Source organism: Strix uralensis, chromosome 3 (assembly GCF_047716275.1).
Source record: "Strix uralensis isolate ZFMK-TIS-50842 chromosome 3, bStrUra1, whole genome shotgun sequence".
Lineage (NCBI taxonomy): Eukaryota > Metazoa > Chordata > Aves > Strigiformes > Strigidae > Strix > Strix uralensis.
The window spans coordinates 20324272-20343038 of record NC_133974.1 but is presented as its reverse complement, the minus strand read 5'-3'; the positions used below and the strand labels follow the sequence as shown (position 1 = coordinate 20343038).

The 18767-nt window shown below is 39.0% G+C and overlaps 1 protein-coding gene across 2 annotated transcripts in view; it reads right to left on the bottom strand.

Moving 5' to 3' along the window:
* EIPR1 (EARP complex and GARP complex interacting protein 1) overlaps positions 1 to 18767 on the bottom strand; it is a 91376-nt gene that overhangs the window by 56814 nt on the left and 15795 nt on the right. For both annotated transcript variants that reach the window (XM_074861632.1, XM_074861633.1), the window contains exon 3: positions 12431 to 12563. In XM_074861632.1, coding sequence (XP_074717733.1) covers positions 12431 to 12563 — 133 coding nt within the window. The remainder of the gene's footprint in view (positions 1 to 12430; positions 12564 to 18767) is intronic.

The following is an 18767-nucleotide window of genomic DNA, read 5'->3' as shown; positions in this document are numbered from 1 at the left end:
ACACATCCAGGGACAATGACTCCACCACCTCCCTGGGCAGCCTATTCCACTGTCTGACCACTCTTTCTGTGAAAAATATTTTCCTAATGTCCAGTCTGAACCTCCCCTGTTGCAGTTTAAAGCCATTCCCCCTTGTTCTGTCACTAATCACCTGTGAGAAGAGACCAGCACCAACCTCTTTACGATGTCCTTTCAGGTAGCTGTAGAGAGTGATGAGGTCTCCCCTCAGCCTTCTCTTCCTCAGACTAAACAGTCCCAGCTCCTTCAATCTCTCCTCATGGGATTTGTTCTCCAGGCCCTTCACCAGCTTCATTGCCCTCCTCTGCACTTGCTCCAGCACCTCGATATCTCTCTCATATTGAGGTGCCCAAAACTGGACACAATACTCCAGGTGTGGCCTCACCAGTGCAGAGTACAGGGGGACTATCACCTCCCTACTTCTGCTGGTCACACTATTTCTAATACAAGCCAGGATGCCGTTGGCTTTCTTGGCCACCTGGGCACACTGCCGGCTCATGTTCAGCTGCTTGTCAATTAGAACCCCCAGATCCTTCTCTTCCACACAGCTCTCCAGCTACACCTCCCCAAGCCTGTAGCGATGCATGGGGTTGTTGTGGCCCAAGTGCAGGACCTGGCACTTGGCCTTGTGGAAGCTCATCCCGTTAACATTGGCCCACTGATCCAATCTATCCAAGTCTCTCTGTAGAGCCTCCCTATCTTCATGCTGATTGACGCTCCTGCTTAACTTGGTGTCATATGCGAACTTACTGATGATACACTCTATGTCCTTATCAAGATCATCAATAAAGATGTTAAACAGAAATGGTCCCAACACCGAGCCCTGAGGAACACCACTTGTGACCGGCCGCCAGCTGGATTTAGCTCCATTGACCACCACTCTCTGGGACCGTCCATCCAGCCAGTGCTTGATCCAGCAGACCGTACGCTCATCCGGGCCATGAGCAGCCAGTTTTTCTGTGAGAATTCTATGGGGAAATTGATACAGACAAACTTTCTTCCAGTAATAACTTGTGACTCAGAGCTTAGATCTCAGAGTCATCATCTGCTTAATACCTTTACATTATCTGGCCAATTTGGGTAGCTAACTTCCAGATGTGCTCACACACCAAGCACTGGTAATTCATGGAAGAAAATAGTTATGAATAAGTAGTAGCTAGATACAGTATCATTTGATTTTCTGTTCATGAAGTCAGTTACAAATGCTACAATAAAAAAGCTAATTTTACTAATATAAGAAAAAGTGAGTTACTCCTATTTGGGGTTCTTTAGTTGAATTTCACTTACCTGACATCAAGATATCAACAGCTAGCACATCCAGAAAGTCCACAGAAAGAAAAAGAATAAATATAGCCCTATGCTAGTCCGCATTTTTCTCAACTTGGGGCATTCAAGCAATACATTGTGGTTTTAGTCAGCTGCTCACAACTATGCAGTTCTTCTCATTTGTTTACAGCTCATAAGGACTCATGGGAGAGAAACCCCACCATAGGCTTTTTATTAAACTTGACTGGAGAAGAACATATAGCCCTTCTCTAAAAAGCTTATAATTTAAGAAGAAAAAAAACCCATGAAAATATAATCAAATAAATAAAAAAAAAAACCAAAAAAGCCTTGGTGGATTTTTTTAAGCCTTAAGCCATCTCACAGTCAAATCTTCAGCTCAGAGATGGGATACAATCTCTTTGCTAGTACTGACCAAATACACCTTATGTTTATTCCCAATGCAGAACTTATTGGGGTGAACAATCTCACTGGGATCAGAGAAGCATGACTCTTCAGAAGGGATGGATCAGGGAAGTGAGAGGGAGAACTGCCCTTTATGAGCAACAGCAACTAGAAAGCATGGAGCTCTATGGGGGGATGAGGGCCAGCTGAAAGCTTACGGTTTAAGATTAGAAGGTAGACCAATGTGGCAACATTGCAGTTGGTGTCTGCTACAGGAAGGATGAAGCAAAGGATAACACAACCTTCAGACAAGAAGAAGGAGCTTCATATTCATATGTCCTGTTCCTCATAGGGGACTTTAACCACCTCAGCGTCTACTGGAAAGGAAATGCAGCAGGACACAGGAGGCTTGTGCAGTACATTGATAATAACTAACACCAGCAATCAACAAGACTATGGGGAGGAGTTCTGCTGGACCTCATAGTTACAAATATCAAAGAACCGCTCAGAGATCTGAAGGTTAGGGGAAGCCCGGGCTACAGAGCTCATGAGATGGAGGAGTTCATCTTGTCCCCTGACGAGAAGGAACAAGGCAAACAGCAGAATTACACATCACCCTGGGCTTCAGGAGAGCAGACTTTGGCCTGGTCAGGGATCAGCTTTGAAGAACCCCATGGAAGACAGTCCTGGAGAAAAAAGGGGTCCAGGATAGCAGTTGATTTTCAAGGTTTATCTCCTCCAAGCTCAAGAATGGTCCATCCAGATGAGTAGGAAGTGAAACAGAAGTGGCAGGAGGTTAACACAGGTGAACAAGGAGTTCCTGACTAAATTCAAACATAAAAAGAAAGCATACAAGAGGTGGAAGAAGGGACAGGTGGCTTGGGAGGAATATGGAAACAATATCTCACCAAACAAGAATATGGTAAGGAAGCCAAAGCTCATCTGGCAAAAGTCAACAAGAAGGACTTCTAAAGATATATCAGCAAAGGGAAGACTTGAGAAAACATGGGCTCACTGCTGAATGGGGCAGGGGAACTGATGACAGAGAACGCCAAAAAGTCCAAAATACCAAAAGTTTTCTTCACCTTGGTTTTTACTATCCTCAGGATTCAGGGATCCCAGGCCCCCAAGACCAGCAGGAAGGTCTGAAGCAAGAAAGACTCACCCTCTATAGAGGAGCAACAAGTTAGGAAATATTTTTAAAAAATGGGACCCGAGCGGATGCATCCACAAGAGCTGAGGAAGCTAACCAATGTAATCATGAGGCCACTTTCAATTATGTTTGAAAGGTCATGGTGATGGGGAGAGGTTCCTAAGGACTTTAAGAAAGTAAATGTCATTCGTACCTCTAAGATGGGCAAGAAGGAGGCTCTACGTGCTAAACAGCCTCCCCTCAGTCCCTAGGAAGGCAATAGATTAAGTGAACCTGGAAAACACATCCATATATAAGATGACTGGGGGCACTCAGTACAGATTTATGAAGGCGACATCATGCCTGACAAATATGATTGCATTCTGCAGTGAAATTTAAATTGAAAATACAGGCTCTGCAAACAGAGTGACAGTAGGTGATATTGTTTATCTTTACTTTAACAAGCCTTTGGTACAGTCTCCCATAACATCCTCACAAACAAGCTAAATACAGGTGGACAATGTGGTGGGCTGAAAAGTGGCTGAACTGCCATTCTCAAAGGGTTGTGATCAGTGGCATGAAATCCATCTGGAGGCCAGTCACTACTGATGTATCCCAGGGGCTGACGGTGCTGGCAATACTGGTTGGCATCTTTATTAATGATCAGGAAACCTTGGAGGGACTGCAGCAGGCCAGAGAAATGGACCAACAGGAACCTCATGAAGTTCACCACAGTGAAACACAAGTCTGATTCTGCTTCAGATAGGAGGTTGAACTCTAGTTCAACATCCCTTAAAACCCTCTGACATTCCTTACAACCTGAATTATCCCATGATTCTTAAACAGTGGAGAAGTGCTGTTAGTCTACTAGATGGCATATGCACCCGCAGTGGACATCAGAAAACTATGCAGAGCTGCAAAATAGTCTTTGCCATGTCAGAAAAGGCACATAAACATTAACTTCAAATTCTCATACTCCCTGTAGCTATCTGTCACTCAAGGTACAGTAGCAGAAACATCTGCAATGGTTAAGTTCTATGGCTAATGGTCAGAAATGTTGATGCTTGTTTAATGACACATGAAGTCAATATAATCACAGTTTCACTTTTAAAACTTAAAAAAAATTTTAAAGTTTTCACTTTTAAAAAACACACAAGAGAATTAAGGTTGCAAACTACCACCTACAAATCGGGAAAAAACTTCAAATTGTAATAATCTTCAAAACATTTTAAGATATTTTCATATAAGCACTACAGTTTTAGTGTTATCAGAGAACAAGATCGAACTCTAGATTTGCCACTTTATAAAAAACTTATCAATTAGCTAAATATTTAAGACATGCCTGGGACTTGAATTGTGGTGGTGATGTAAGTCAGCAGGAGAATAAAAATTAGAAAAAAAAATCTTTAGCGTTCTCTTAACAGTCTATCAAGCAAGTGACTCTCCTTCAGCCTCTCCAGCTTTCTAACAAAGATGAGATAGATGACATATGGGGAGGCTAAAGCAGGCTATCTTTCCATGGTAGAAAGAATACCACAGAAAATAGAATGCAAAAAAAGGTGAGGTCACAAAATGTCTTAACATTTACTGGAAGGAACTTGCACAGTATACTTCATTTCACTGGCATGATTCAGGAATAACTCCGAAGTCTAACACAAACCAGAGAAAAGCTAGTTTCTAAGTGTCGTGGTTTGAGCTCAGAGGGCAACTGAGCACCACAGAGCCGCTCACTCTCCCCTTGCTCCCAGCACTGAGGAGAGAATAAAGCAAAAGCCCCTGTGGGGCCCCCACAGGCTGCAGGCGGGTCTCTGCTCCACCACAGACCTCCATGGGGCAGCAGGGGTGGCCCTGATGTCTCGCCATGGGCTGCAGGGGGGTGCCCTATACAGAGCCCCTCATCTTTTTCTCCTTTTTTCCACTGACCTCAGGGTTTGCACAGATGTTCTCCTCGCACCTTCTCACAGCTCCTCCCCGGTTCCCCTTCTTAAATACATTATCACAGAGGCGCAGCTAATTGGCCCAGCCTTGGTGCAAACGAAGGTCCAACTTGGAGCGGGGGGAGCTTCCAGAAGCTTCTCACAGGGAGCCACCACTGTAGCCCCCTCCCCCGCTACCAAAAAACCCTGCCACTCTCTCAAACCCAGGACACTAAGTTTCACTTATTTAACAAGCTAGTTAGACAAGAATGCCTAAACACATACTATAAGACCTTATGTGTATCTGCAAAATGTTATTTACTGCAACAATAGCATTCACTGGAGATTGAGAAAGAACACATTTTCCTTCAATTTATTATAATAGTTCAGTTCAATATTTTAAAATTTTGAGTTAAAAAGGTATTTGAAATTGGAGAAGGAAAACCATTTTTCTTGTTCTAAGCTCAAAAAAAGGGGGGGGCGGGAAAGGCAATGAAACCTTCTAATGCTGAAGAACAGAGCAGCCTGATAATTCAACAGATTCTCTCCCAGTTCTAACTGAGAAGCATTTCATCCACTTTCTGTATTTTAAAAGCACTCTTTCCAACATCATGACCACCCTGTAATACTTCAGTCATTTTCTTTCTTCTGACATTAGCTCTATTTTGCTTCATAGCACAAACATTACAATTATCCTGATAATGGTTGTCAAATAAAGTTGAAATCCTAAACCAAGGGATAACAAGCATCTGTGCTTCAAGTTAATTATATTATATACACTGCCCCAGTTCTTACACTCTTCCCTATGTATCTGCTCTTACACACTGGCTGAGACACTACTGAGCTTGACTCCTACAGCAGTCTAACATATTAATAAGATTATAACACCGACTAAGATAATACAGCTACATCACCTGTCATTTAGCCTGAACTTGATATACCTCTATGCACAGAGGCCTTCAAACGTGAACAGCAGTTAACATGGAACAACTTCTAAAGCCATTCACCATTCCTGTAGTGGTTTTCCATCATATGGATCAGATAGTCAATCATTTCACTTAAAACCTTATTGAAGAGTACTTGTAAAGGAACACTACAAATTACATATAACACCCAGAATTCCTAGAAAAGCAACACGTACAAGCTATAAAGAACATTAAGAGAACACCAAGCACATTTATTTCTTCCCTCAAACTATGGGAATAAACTTTCTTCTGCACATCCTGCCACTACTGCCGAGAAGAGCACTGGGGAATATTTAGGGATACGTTCAACTTCCCTCCCCATTTTAATGACTGAAGCATATCACATGGCTGTACCAATGATTCCCCTACGTGGAGTGTTTTCACTACACCAAAGTAAATTGAAACCAGTTAAATCAGTGTCACCTGCTGTCTTCAATACTAAGCAGTTGAAAGCATCACCAGCAGCGTATTTCCAGTGCCCTTACTGATAAATTTTCTTTGCAGCAAGTTTGCTGTGTGATAAGTGCAATGCATCAGACAGCCATAACTCATAGCAGATTTAATGTTTATAAATTAATGGAATTTAAATGCAAACTTTTTTCTCCTTTTCATCAAAATTAAACAGCAGTTCTGTGTTTGTATGGTTCTGTGTTCTGGATCTACAAACTCAAGCTATTTAAATTGAGTCTTCATAGCTGCTGCACAGTGGCACCTATCTTATTTGGAAAAAGAAAACAGAAAAACAAGACGTGTGTTTGCACATGTGCCTGCCTGCATGTGTAAAGTGCAGATAACAGCTTTCGCCACTCGCACTTTCTTTTGCCCTCTGGTGGCTTTGTATGTCCCTACATGTAATGGAAGTGCAGAACCTATTTTTGCAGGAGTTGAAAAAAAGACATTTGCACTGGGAAAATAAATCGGTTTCCACATATATTAAATAGACTTGAATAAGAAATTTAATTCTTAAGAGAAGCAGTGGCAAGCACAAACACAGAAGATGACAGTAACATAGAAAATTATTTTTCAAGTATTTAATTTCAAAATGGTCTGGGAAAGGTTTTTAACCAACCTTAGGAGTGATGCCTCCATTAGTCACTCACTCTACAGATAGAATCTATTTTTGTTGCAGTGGTAACAACCTGACTTAAAAAAAAAAATCTCAATATTGTTATGCTTGAGAGAGATTTTGCTTTTAAATTTCATTTTTCCTCTTCCTAGTGAGAGGAAATCATCTAGCTTTATCCCATGGATTTAAAACATGGATTTATCTGAAAAGCTAAAGTTAAAATCAGAAGAGGCATTCCACCGTGAGCTCCACAAATAGCGTTATTAGTGCCACAGTGTCAACTCCTAGTTTTACAGGAGTTGAAACTTTAAGGTAATTTCATGTCATGCCAAAGGCAAGAACAACTGAAGGACTTCAGAAGACTTGGTGGTTAAAAAAGCAACAGATGAGCTTCTCTGTATACAAAAGACTTAGTTAAAGCATGTAGAGAAAACCAATTTAAGCCATTCCAACATGATGCCGCACTTGGAACTGATAGTTAACAACTCAGAAAAAAGCTCTTTGTGTCAAGAATGACAGTTCTCTGAACCTAATGTGCAGCAGAAGCTACAGAAGGCAGCAAAACATTGGGCATCTTTACAAAGGGCACTGAGAATAAAATAGAAAGGATTGTTTCACAGCCCCATAAAAATTTGATATGCCCGTATGTCAAATGGAGAGTGCAATTCTAGTGTTTGCATCTGAAGAGGGGCATAGCAGGGTTGGAGAAGGGTAACATAAATGAGGATGATAGAACAACTGTCTTACTAGATGTTCAACAGGTTAGGACTCTTTCATTTGGGAGGAACATGACCTAAGTTTACAGAAACGGAAAAGCATTGGCAAGGTGAAAGAATTCCTATTACAGGCCAAATATTGCAATCTTAGAACTAAGTGGCACTCACTGAAATAGTACAAGGTAAGTTTAAGAAGAAAGGGTGGGGAGTTTGGCCAGTGAATAGTAGACTGAAAATTTGTTACAGAAGTTTATGGCAGAAGGTGGTCTCAGCTGGTTCAAAAGGGATTAGAGACCTGTCTATAAACCTGTCTACACTGTTCTGCATAGGATCTCCTGTTGTTGCTCTAAGAGTCATGATACTGGTACAGATGAACAAATCATTGGTGTGATCAACAGGCTGGCACTATTCCATTTGGAAGGAAAAGGTAAAGGTAGTTCCTTATATACTTAAAGTTAACTCTCACGGAAACAGTGGCATGAAGGTAAAATGCCTTGCTGCATCTCACCCATCCACTCCATACCAAAAATAGTTCACACTAACAAACAAGAGATCATTGCATCATTCCTCTTTTTCCCTCCAGCTCTGTAGGTTTTCCACTAAAATGATAGTTATGTCCAAGAAAGTTTTAATTCTATACAGGCAAAGGTTACCCTGATAATCAATATATAATGATACCTTAATAAAATATCTTGAACAAAAGAACACAGAGCAGCATTTAAACTAACTTTATACATTGTTTAGAGAATGTAGGTCCCAAACTGCATATTTAGCAAGGATTTAAATTTCTCTGTGACTTTTTGAGAACAAGAAAGTTATCTAAGCCACCTTACTTTACCTTTTAGGGAAAATTGCTTTTCTTGAAAGCATAAGAATTTAAAGGGATTGCAGAATCAACATGCCAGTACGTAGTAAATATTCTGATGGGCTTTATGTAAACGGGCAGTAGGTCTTATTTGACCTGTCTGCCAAAAATAAGATTGGAGAGTCTGCCTCCAATTGTTGAAATATGCTGTATTTGACACTTTTGACAGATCTTGCCGAGAGTTTCTCAAAAATAAAAGCTCATCTCAAAACGACGACTGAATTGGGGTCACTTGAAGTTTAACCATTTATGGGTAAAAAAATGCCTGAATTTATCAGAAGTCAGCACTTAAAATCTTGTGGACAACAAGGAAATTAATTTTCACTGACACAGAAGCCTAGCTGTTATGAGTCATGAGCACATGACATAGCTCTTCAGTAGGTATACCAATAATAATAATCTACATTTGAAGTTCTACCTCCTTATGCCTCTTTCATTTATACATGTCAAGGACAATTAAAAAGATTTCACATATCCATGAAGCAGGGGGGGGGATTGTAAATCCCCCAGAGAGTGACAGGAGCAGATTGCTTCTAAATTAGCATCACTCCTTTTGAAAGATGTTTCCTACCTGTATGATTAAGGGGAAAAAAGGCCTTATAAATATGACTGGAAGCAGATGCTGTATATACATCAGGGGAAAAGAACCTCTATATATATATACATATCCACATACACAAAGAAAGCTTCAGAACTGTTAAATCCCACACCATCATGCTTAGAGGTAGCTAAAATGCCTTTTTTGAAGAAAAAAAATAAAATCACCAAACCAAAAAAACCATAGGAACTTCTCCATCTAAGAGGATCTTTCAGCTTTTGATTAAGAGCCCTCTTACATCAATTCAAGGCCTCTCTCCACTAGCAGGAGAGACTTCCAAACGTTATTACATCAGCATCTTTTTCAAAACCCACAGAGAGCTTACAAGTTTCCATTTGATTCTTGACCCCACAAATAACCTACTGCTACCAGCTGAATACAAATATCAGTTTCCCTCATGCAATTCTTAGCACTCAACAAAAATTAACAAAAACCTTAGCGTATTACATCATTTTGCTACATTTTATCCCTTCAAGAGAGAAGCAAATAACATCAGATCCCTTGTATTTCAAAACATACAGCAAGACTGCCAGTGTCATCTTTGATTTGAGGCAGTAGAACTACCTGTCAAGTAGTTAATTATGTAAAAAAAAGTTTTAATGTCTCAGTAATATTACAGGGGATAACAACAACTGCATACTGCAGAAAGATTTTTTACCGCATTTTAAAAATATTGTTTGATTAAAAATAGGAAAAGTAGCTAAAATCTAGGGAAAGTATGTTTAAAAAGAAATCTTTTGTCTTGCATAAGTCAGCCCTAGAAAAAGAATTAATCTGTGGCCTGAAGAACAGCAAATCCAGATGACTGAAACACTAAAACAAACAAAATATTCAGGAATCATTATTTTTCTGTATTACTAGCTGCAAAATGCTTTTAAAAAGTTACTCAAGAGTCAAAAATCTCTCTCCAAAGCAGGTACACATCATTACTCTCTCAGTTCAATCATTATTATACTCTGAAAATTTCCTATATGAAAGGCATACTTCACCTCTTAGATAAAAAGCAAAGAGCTGTGGAAAAAAAAGTGCTCTTCTGTTTGCACCTACTAGATCTTTTTTTCATGAAGTAGTGTTACTCATACGTTGGTTATGTTAACTATCTGTAAGTATGATAAAGTAAAAGAAAACTCAGTATCTCTCCCAATATAAAAGAGAAAATTTCAACGTTTTTTCATTGAGTGCATCACCCTATTCCATTAGCTTACTTCAGTGAGCTATGAAATGCAAAATATACATGATTCCACTTTTCTTCAGTACCACATTTCTCCACTTATTTAAGCAACTTCAAAAAATAGCTATTACTGATGGACACACATCACATTTCTTCTGTCTCCCAGTTTCAACAACAGTCAAGATTTGCCAGAAGTACTGGGCTCAGACACAAGAGATGGTCACAATACCAACAACTGTTCCAGAGAGCATCATCTCATTTGGCTGGTACTTCAATTATGAAACAGTCAAGAGTCTTTTTAAAAATAAGAAAACAAATGCAATACATAAAACTGTTTTAAAGGTTTCCATTGCTTAATTTGGTTGCATTAGTACTTGAAATAAGTTGCCCGCTAAACTCAATATTCCTTATTATTAGAACTCCACGCAGTGTGCTTTCTCTTCTATACATTGCTATTTAGATGTGTCAGTAATCATTTAAGAATCAGATCTTGTTTTCTGCAGAAAGTTTATGGCTGATTATTCTAAATGAAGATGCACGAAGAACAAATAATAAAGCTTAATGTTCAGAAACTAGGTAAACTAAATCTAGAACACAAAGAAGCTAGAATAGAAAACATTCATATGAATTAATAAGCCCAATAATGGAAATCAGAAATCTCACAGAAATTTAGAGTTTTTGGATAGAAGCTCAATTCTAGCAATCTCAGTAAGTTCTCTCCCAAAGAGGATTTTCAATTAATATGTATATTGCTATAAGGAATTGCTATAACATGCTATAAATAACAGAAAACTTAAATATAGGCCTTCTTGAAAACAAATAATTTTATACCCTTTTCTCACTATACTCTCTAGAACAATACTTGAGCTCAAAAATAGATACAAATTGAATAAATTAAGACTGGTTAACATTAAATGGTACATTACATACATGAAAACTGGACTTGATAAGCTATCTCATATCATCTTGGTGTTCAGTTATGTAAGGAAGAAGAGATACATAAATTCTTTAAAATGTTTCACACTATTCCATGCAGCGCAATATTCTTTAAGGAAAAAAAAAATTCAATCAACTCAAAAAGGCTGAAGAAACTTAGAAACTCAGTTTTGTTTTCTTTAAAGGAGACTTCAGACAACTTTCTCGGATTCTCCTCTGAAACTACCCAAAAAATTACTAAAACAACTTTAGAGTTTCAGGCCAGATTACTGCTTTCTCATTTTCTCCATGAATCACTGGCAAGGTGAGGAAGTTATGCCCAGTAAGTCAACCAGAAAGTAACAAGTAATCAAAAAACAGGTCAATACTATGTCAGCTCTCTCTTAGTCAAAATGCCCACAATCTTTTTCAATTTAGAAAACAGAAAAAGCTCTCTATTACTCTACTTATCTTCTATAATTGTCGAAAGATTAACATAAGATTTGTGAAAGAAACTCAAATTTTAGTGCTTATTTCAATCCAAAATAACTACAAGAAAAAAAATCAATCCTGGAACCTTCTCTCTAACACAGCCACAAGGTTGGGCAGCAGGAATTTGCATCTCCATAGCTGTTCACAGATGCAGAAAGCCTGAAACTCACTACCTTATTCTTATATTCTTGGACTGTATTTCTATGAAAGAATGGACTAGTATTTACTAGAATAAATAATATTTATTCCAATTGACAGCACAGATTTCTTGCTTGTCAGAGAGAAAAAGTACTCCTTTTCTCAAGTGATGCAAGTGGATTTTTCAAGCCTCATGACAGAAAATCCTCACACCCGCCTCATCTAGGAAATGCACAGAGATCCTTAATCTCAACAGCTATGCACTTAGTGTTGGGTTACACAAGGAGCATTCCTACTGTTTCTGATGAGATATTTAGATACGAACCTATAGTTCTCTGTGGGCATATCTGCATTTAACATATGACAAACAACATTATATACATACTTCACCTGCAATTTTAAATAGAGCTTGATGCTGGTATGATGTTGTTTTGAAAGACATTTACTTCCACTTTCAAAAGCAAACATATAAAACAACAAAAAGAACGACACCTAAAATAACAGGAACATTTGCCATACTTTGCATTAATCGGGCAAGCAATACTTTTACTTTGCTGCTTTCCTTGACATGAATGCAGAAGAGAACTTCTAAACAAGATGACCTAAGAATACAAGACAAATGAGGTATAGGTAAAGGTACAGCAGATTTTTTTAAAAACACCTGTGTTGATAATTCCTATTTAAAGTGTTTACACATACCTAGATGTTCAATCTTTGCACATTCAAAAACATCAAAACACTTAAGTTTAACATGGTTAGAAAGGACTTACTTTTATTGTAGCAGGTTGCTAGTACACCTTTATCTGCAGGACTGGTACTGATGTGCCAAATTTCACCCACTTGATGAAGGAGAACATTTTTGTTTATAATGTTATTTTCATCATCAAAATCTATGATGTGAATCTGCAAAAACAATGAAAGAGAACATTAGGGTTTCAAATGTTTTCCTGTGGGTCTTAATTATACACAATGACTGCACAGAACAATTTAACGAGAATTTTATAACAGATATCTACTTTAATTAATTGTTAGACTAACAATTTAGTATATCCTTCATGAAATGAAGAACATACTTATCTAGAAAAACAAAAGCAATTTCCCTGTTTTGAGGAAATGCCATGTTTATTCTCCTCAATTTTGCAACTTAAGGCGTGAAGGTGATTTTTCATTTTATGGCCAATAGTAAAGAAGCCACCCGTATTTCAATTCCACACTACAGCGATAAACAGAAATAACAACAGTACAATCCTTAGTCTGAATGTCTGCACCAATTCTGTATCCGAATCATCGAATGCAAACATCCTATGAAGAAAGAAGGGGAAAAGAGGGAAAGGACTCTCACTTGAAACAAATACTGTAAACACATTAAGAAACTTTTTTGAGAGTTCACTCCAGCGATCACATATCTGCACCAGTACATAAATCTGTAGTACTTTTTATACTATATAGAAAAATAAAACATTGAACGAAAGATGAAGAAAAATAATAAAATATATAAATAAGATTTTTAAAATACATACAGCTAGGTTTGCTTTTTGTGACTGATTTTTGTTTGTTGCAGGTTTTTTTGGTGGTTTGTTTGTTGGGGTTTTTGGTTTGATTTTGGTTTCTGTCGTTGGTTGTTTTTTTAAAATATGTCTACATTACTCTCATTCTTCCTCCCTATTTTTAGTTAGCCGTTTTTCTATAGTTGCCTCAGAAATAGAAGAAATTCAGAAAGATCCTAGCCTAGCACAACAAACACAAGTAACTTTACTCATGGGACTAATTTCACTAAGCTCAACAGTGAACAAATAAATTCCAGAAGACACGATTTTTAGAGAACTGTATCCACATTAAAAATTCATTAGCACAGTCAGGTGAACAATGAAGAGAAAAAAAACAAGAAACATCCTATCATAATGACTGAATTAAGTCTACTGAACTACTGAATCACTGCAAAAACCTTAGCTACACAGTATTACAGAACATTTTCTTAAAATACAGAAGCTACTAAACAGGTCTCAAGTTAGCCTAAATTGGTAATATTACACACTATTTTTTTTAAAGGGCTGAGCTTACATGTTATCTTTTTCTTTCTCATCCAAACACTGTTATCAGCAACTCCCCCTTTATATATAATGTTGGATCCTGTATCGTTCTTCCATTCTGCAATCCAATGCATATAAGCACCTCTGCAGTCGATTATCAAGTCATATTTTCAGACTTTATTTGTTGCCCTGAACCTAGAAATCTACCTAGGAATCAGGACACTATCCATCTCCGGAATCCGGGCATTATCCATCTACCCCAATAACTGTATATCCATCTTCCTGTCCAACTTGAAGAGTGACCCTCCCGCCTTTCAAAAGTCTCCAGAGTAATATCACTTCGACCTATCTACCATTTTGCTTTATTTTGGCTTTCTGTACATGCCCTTTCTGATCTATTTGCTGTATCCTTACTGAAGGGCTTGTGTCTATACAGAAACGTCTTGCTCATTTCATCAATAAAGATCAGTTTAACCTTATCCCTTGTTTTTTAGTTTTGTTTTTTTAAATAAAAATTGAAAGACCTCAACTATTCAACCTTCTACAATGCTCTTATCGGATACATTTTGATGTACTGAATAAACTTACAACTCAAACTGTTGACAAGTCAAATAGCTACTTTACAAGCACAGAACTGGAAGATAAAGAATACCAACATATTCACAACTGTAAGCTAAAACATTTTCAACATACTCATGGCAAGAAGAGTAACTCCTGTTATTGTTACACAGCAAAATATTGATAACTGGCTATTGATAGAGAGAGAAGGTGATCTCTCAATTTACTGAAACAGGTATTTAACAGAGAAACAGTGTGAAATACGTGAAGGTCTGTCACAGTTTAAAGATTAAAAGTTATTTGAGTTTCCCATGTAAGACATCATATCATGCTTGTTTTCAGCTATCCTCCCCCCAAAAAAATAAAAGAAAAAGGAAAAGGCAGGGAAGGCAACCTTCCATTTTTCCATTGGAGTCACTGGAGTCTCCTTTGGCAGCTCAACACAAGTCCCTGAAGATGAACCACGAATCTAAATCCCATTTATTACAGTCACATACATCCTCTACCCACACTAACCAAGTTAATAGGGTCACTTGGCACATAAGCTACGGGTGTGCTCTTTACCCTATCTGAAGCCCTTTGAAGGCACAGATAACCAATTTCTTCTCAGCTGTTGTGTTTCTGCTTCAGCTGACATCATAGATAGCTAGAAACTGCTGGAACACACAGTTAATCGATTAAAGGTCCAGACTGAGACTTTTAGGAAATAAGAAATTTAATTCTTACGCAAGGGTATTGTTTATACCCTTCTGAGTTGAAAACTGACATCTTTCACAGCTATGTCAAACAACACAGTCTACCAGAACAAGTTGATCAGCTTAACAGAAAGAACAGCAAAAGTTCCCCCAATGTTTTTCTGCTAAGGATCTTCTTAATCATGTCGATTTGAATAGCCAGTCAGAGAGGTACCTGGGGGTGTTGATTGACAGCTGGCTGAACATGAGCCAGCAGTGTGCCCAGGTGGCCAAGAAGGCCAATGGCATCCTGGCTTGTATCAGAAATAGCGTGGCCAGCAGGGACAGGGAAGGGATCTTACCCCTGGACTCAGCACTGGTGAGGCCGCACCTCGATTACTGTGTTTAGTTTTGGGCCCCTCACTACAAAAAGGACATTGAATGACTCGAGTGTGTCCAGAGAAGGGCAATGAAGCTGGTGAAGGGTCTGGAGCACATGTCGTACGAGGAGCGGCTGAGGGAACTGGGGTTGTTTAGTCTGGAGAAGAGGAGGCTGAGGGGAGACCTCATCGCCCTCTACAACTACCTGAAAGGAGGTTGCAGAGAGCTGGGGATGAGTCTCTTTAACCAAGTAACAAGTGATAGGACAAGAGGGAATGGCCTCAAGTTGCACCAGGGAAGGTTTAGACTTGATATTAGGAAGCATTTCTTTCCAGAAGGGGTTGTTAGGTGTTGGAATGGGCTGCCCAGGGAGGTGGTGGAGTCCCCATCCCTGGAGGAGTTTAAGAGTAGGGTCGACATAGCACTGAGGGATATGGTGTAGTTGGGAACTGTTAATGTTGGGTTGATGGTTGGACTGGATGATCTTCAAGGTCCTTTCCAACCTCGATGATTCTGTGATTCTGTGAATACATCATAAATTGTTTTTATCATATGGAATAGTGACTTTGCTAAATACTAAGGACAAAAGAATTTTCATACAAAATATACTAGTACCAAATACTGTACTGGTATGATGACATGAAGACAAGAATTTGCAGAAAAACATATTCACCTCTAATAACTGTCTGACAGAACTGTATATCGTGGTTTGAGCCCAGAGGGCAACTGAGCACCACACAGCTGCTTGCCCATTCCTTACCCCTCAGGAATGGAAAGGAGACAATAAAGCAAAAGGCTCAGGAATCGAGATAAGGACAAAGAAGGATGACTCACCCGTTATGGTCATGGGCAAAAGACAGACTCATTAGGGGAATACAAAGAACATCATTTAATTCAAACACCACCAATACTTAATTTTCCAATCAGAGTAGAACAGTGAGAAATACAACCACATCTTAAAAACACCTTTCCTCCACCCCTCCCTTCTTCTCAGGCTCAGCTATGCTCCTGATTTCTCTACCTCCTGCCACTCAGCAGTGCGGGGTGGGGGGACAGAATGGGGGTTGAGGTCACCCGTTGTTTCTACTGCTTCTTCCTCCTCAGGGGGAGGACTCCTCGCACTCTTCCTCTGCTCCAGCATGGATACCTCCCACAGGCTGCAGCTCTTCCCAAATTGCTCCAGTGTGGGTCCCTCCCACAGGCTACCATCCTCCCAGCGATGAATTACAACAGTGAGGGCTTCCCTCAGAGTCCCAGCCTTCTTTGGGTACAGACACCTGCTCCAGTGTGGGGTCCTCCATGGGCTGCAGGTGGGCATCTGCTCCACCATGGGCTGCAGGGGGGACAGCCTGCCCTCTCACCACGGGCTGCAGGGAAATCTCTGCTCTAGCACACCTTCCCCTCTTCCTTCTCCTTTCTTCCACTGACTTCAGTGTTTGCATAGGTGTCTCCCTCACAACTCCAAACCCTCCTCTCAGGTTCCCCTTCTTAAATATGTTATCACAGAGGCACAGCCACCATCACTAATTAGCTCTAGCCTTGGCCAGAGGAGGGTCCAACTTGTTGGAGCTGGGGAAGCTTTGAGAAGTTTCTCACAGGGGCCACCTCTGTAGCCCCCTCCCCTGCTACCAAAAACCCCACCACACACACAAACCCAACACACTGAACAAACTTCAGTTCTGCATGGCGTTATCAATCAATTCTTGAATCACGACTTATCTTTTCCTGATGGAGCATAGAAATGAGCGTTATGATGGACTACTTAGTGCAGCATATGGACACCACAGATGAGGATATGGAAAAAGGTAAGTATAAGTCCACACAGAGAACTTTCTCAGCATGACTGTACTGTAATGGTTGACGATACATGTAATCATAACTCTTGTGGAACATTATCCTTGTGGAAAACACCTCTTAGAAATTACTTGCTTTATTACCAGTAACTAAACAAATGAGTTACTAATCTGCTCTAATTACAGTGGGAAAAATTCCCACTGAACACAAGTCTAAGTACTGAGGAAAAAGTAGTGAGATTTGAATGAGAACAAAAAACTATTTCGTTCTCCTCAAAATCCGGAGGAATTGCTAAGGAAATTACTAAGGAAGGGAGACTAAAACTAATCAATTTCAACACAAAATATCTTTTTCTTCAAATATGCAATTTCCATAACTGATTTTCTTTCAGCAGGCACTCACGTGCAGCAGAGATGGGAGAACTGTTTTAGTTTGGCCAATGCCCTGCTTTGTGCCTATATAATGCTATGCATTAAAGTAAACCATGAAAATAAGTGTTCTAGGTTCTAAAACACAAGACTGAAAATAACTTGGAGAGTTGTGAGAATGAGATGGGAAAAGAATGTGACATATACTTCCTTTATATGTTTCCAAAGCATACAGTAAATGCATCAAACTAAGAACGCTATAAAAAGCCACAATTTAGCAACAATGAATGTATTGAGAACAAAAGTTCCAAAAGATACAGTGTATAACACAGTGCAAAGAGAAACAATTTCCAGCAAGTTATGAGTACCAAATGCCAAGTACTGTTAATATCTCAAATATTGATAGAATATAAAAATCTTATAAACATTTTCATTTGCTTTGAAATACCAGTGTTAATAGGAAAATATTTTCACTGGGTCTCCTTTGAATGCCTAAATTGCTTCACACAGCAATAAACCTCAATGAGGCATAAGTTACTATACCAGCTGTACAACTACTGCTCTTACATTTGTTCTACAGCTACCCATGACCAGGTATAGTGCAAGTGTGCATTCTGCACATGATGGTACTGCATAAGAAACCTCTCACTATACAGTATTTGGTTAAGCATTAGAGGTTGCAAGCCAGCTCAAGAGTTAGGTTAGTAACTAAAGTTAGGTTAGGTAACTAAAAAAGTTTTTAAGCAAATCTAGAGAACCTAGTGCTGAATTAAGCAATAATGACTTCAGGCCTAGGGCACTTTTTGGGGATTAGCAACTAGCTGAGAGGAGCTGATGGCCTGAGGCACAGCTAAAGGCCAATAACCCCCAAACATTTGTTAATACCCTAGGAAGTGTCCTGCATTTCTATTATTAATGTTATTCATTAGAAAAAGAAAAGCATATTCAATGCAGTTGAAATACGTGTAAATATTTCTAAAATGTGTAGTATATGCCCAATCAACCTACCTAAATCAGGACATTTAAATTATTGAAGATCTGCTGGATATTAACTTATAAGTGAGAATCATTCTCCAACTACAGTTTTGTATCAGGATTTAATTAATTGAACCAAGAAGTAAAAAATCATGTAGAAATCACAGTAGAAAATCACATCATAAGCAAGTGTCTGAAGAACATCTGAGACAGCACAATCAGAAATATAATTCTGTGCATTTATTTTTAACTAAGTTTGTCTGAAACTTCTTTTGTTACTGGTCTCACAAGTATTACCTGAAATGTAAAGAAACCAAATACTCCATC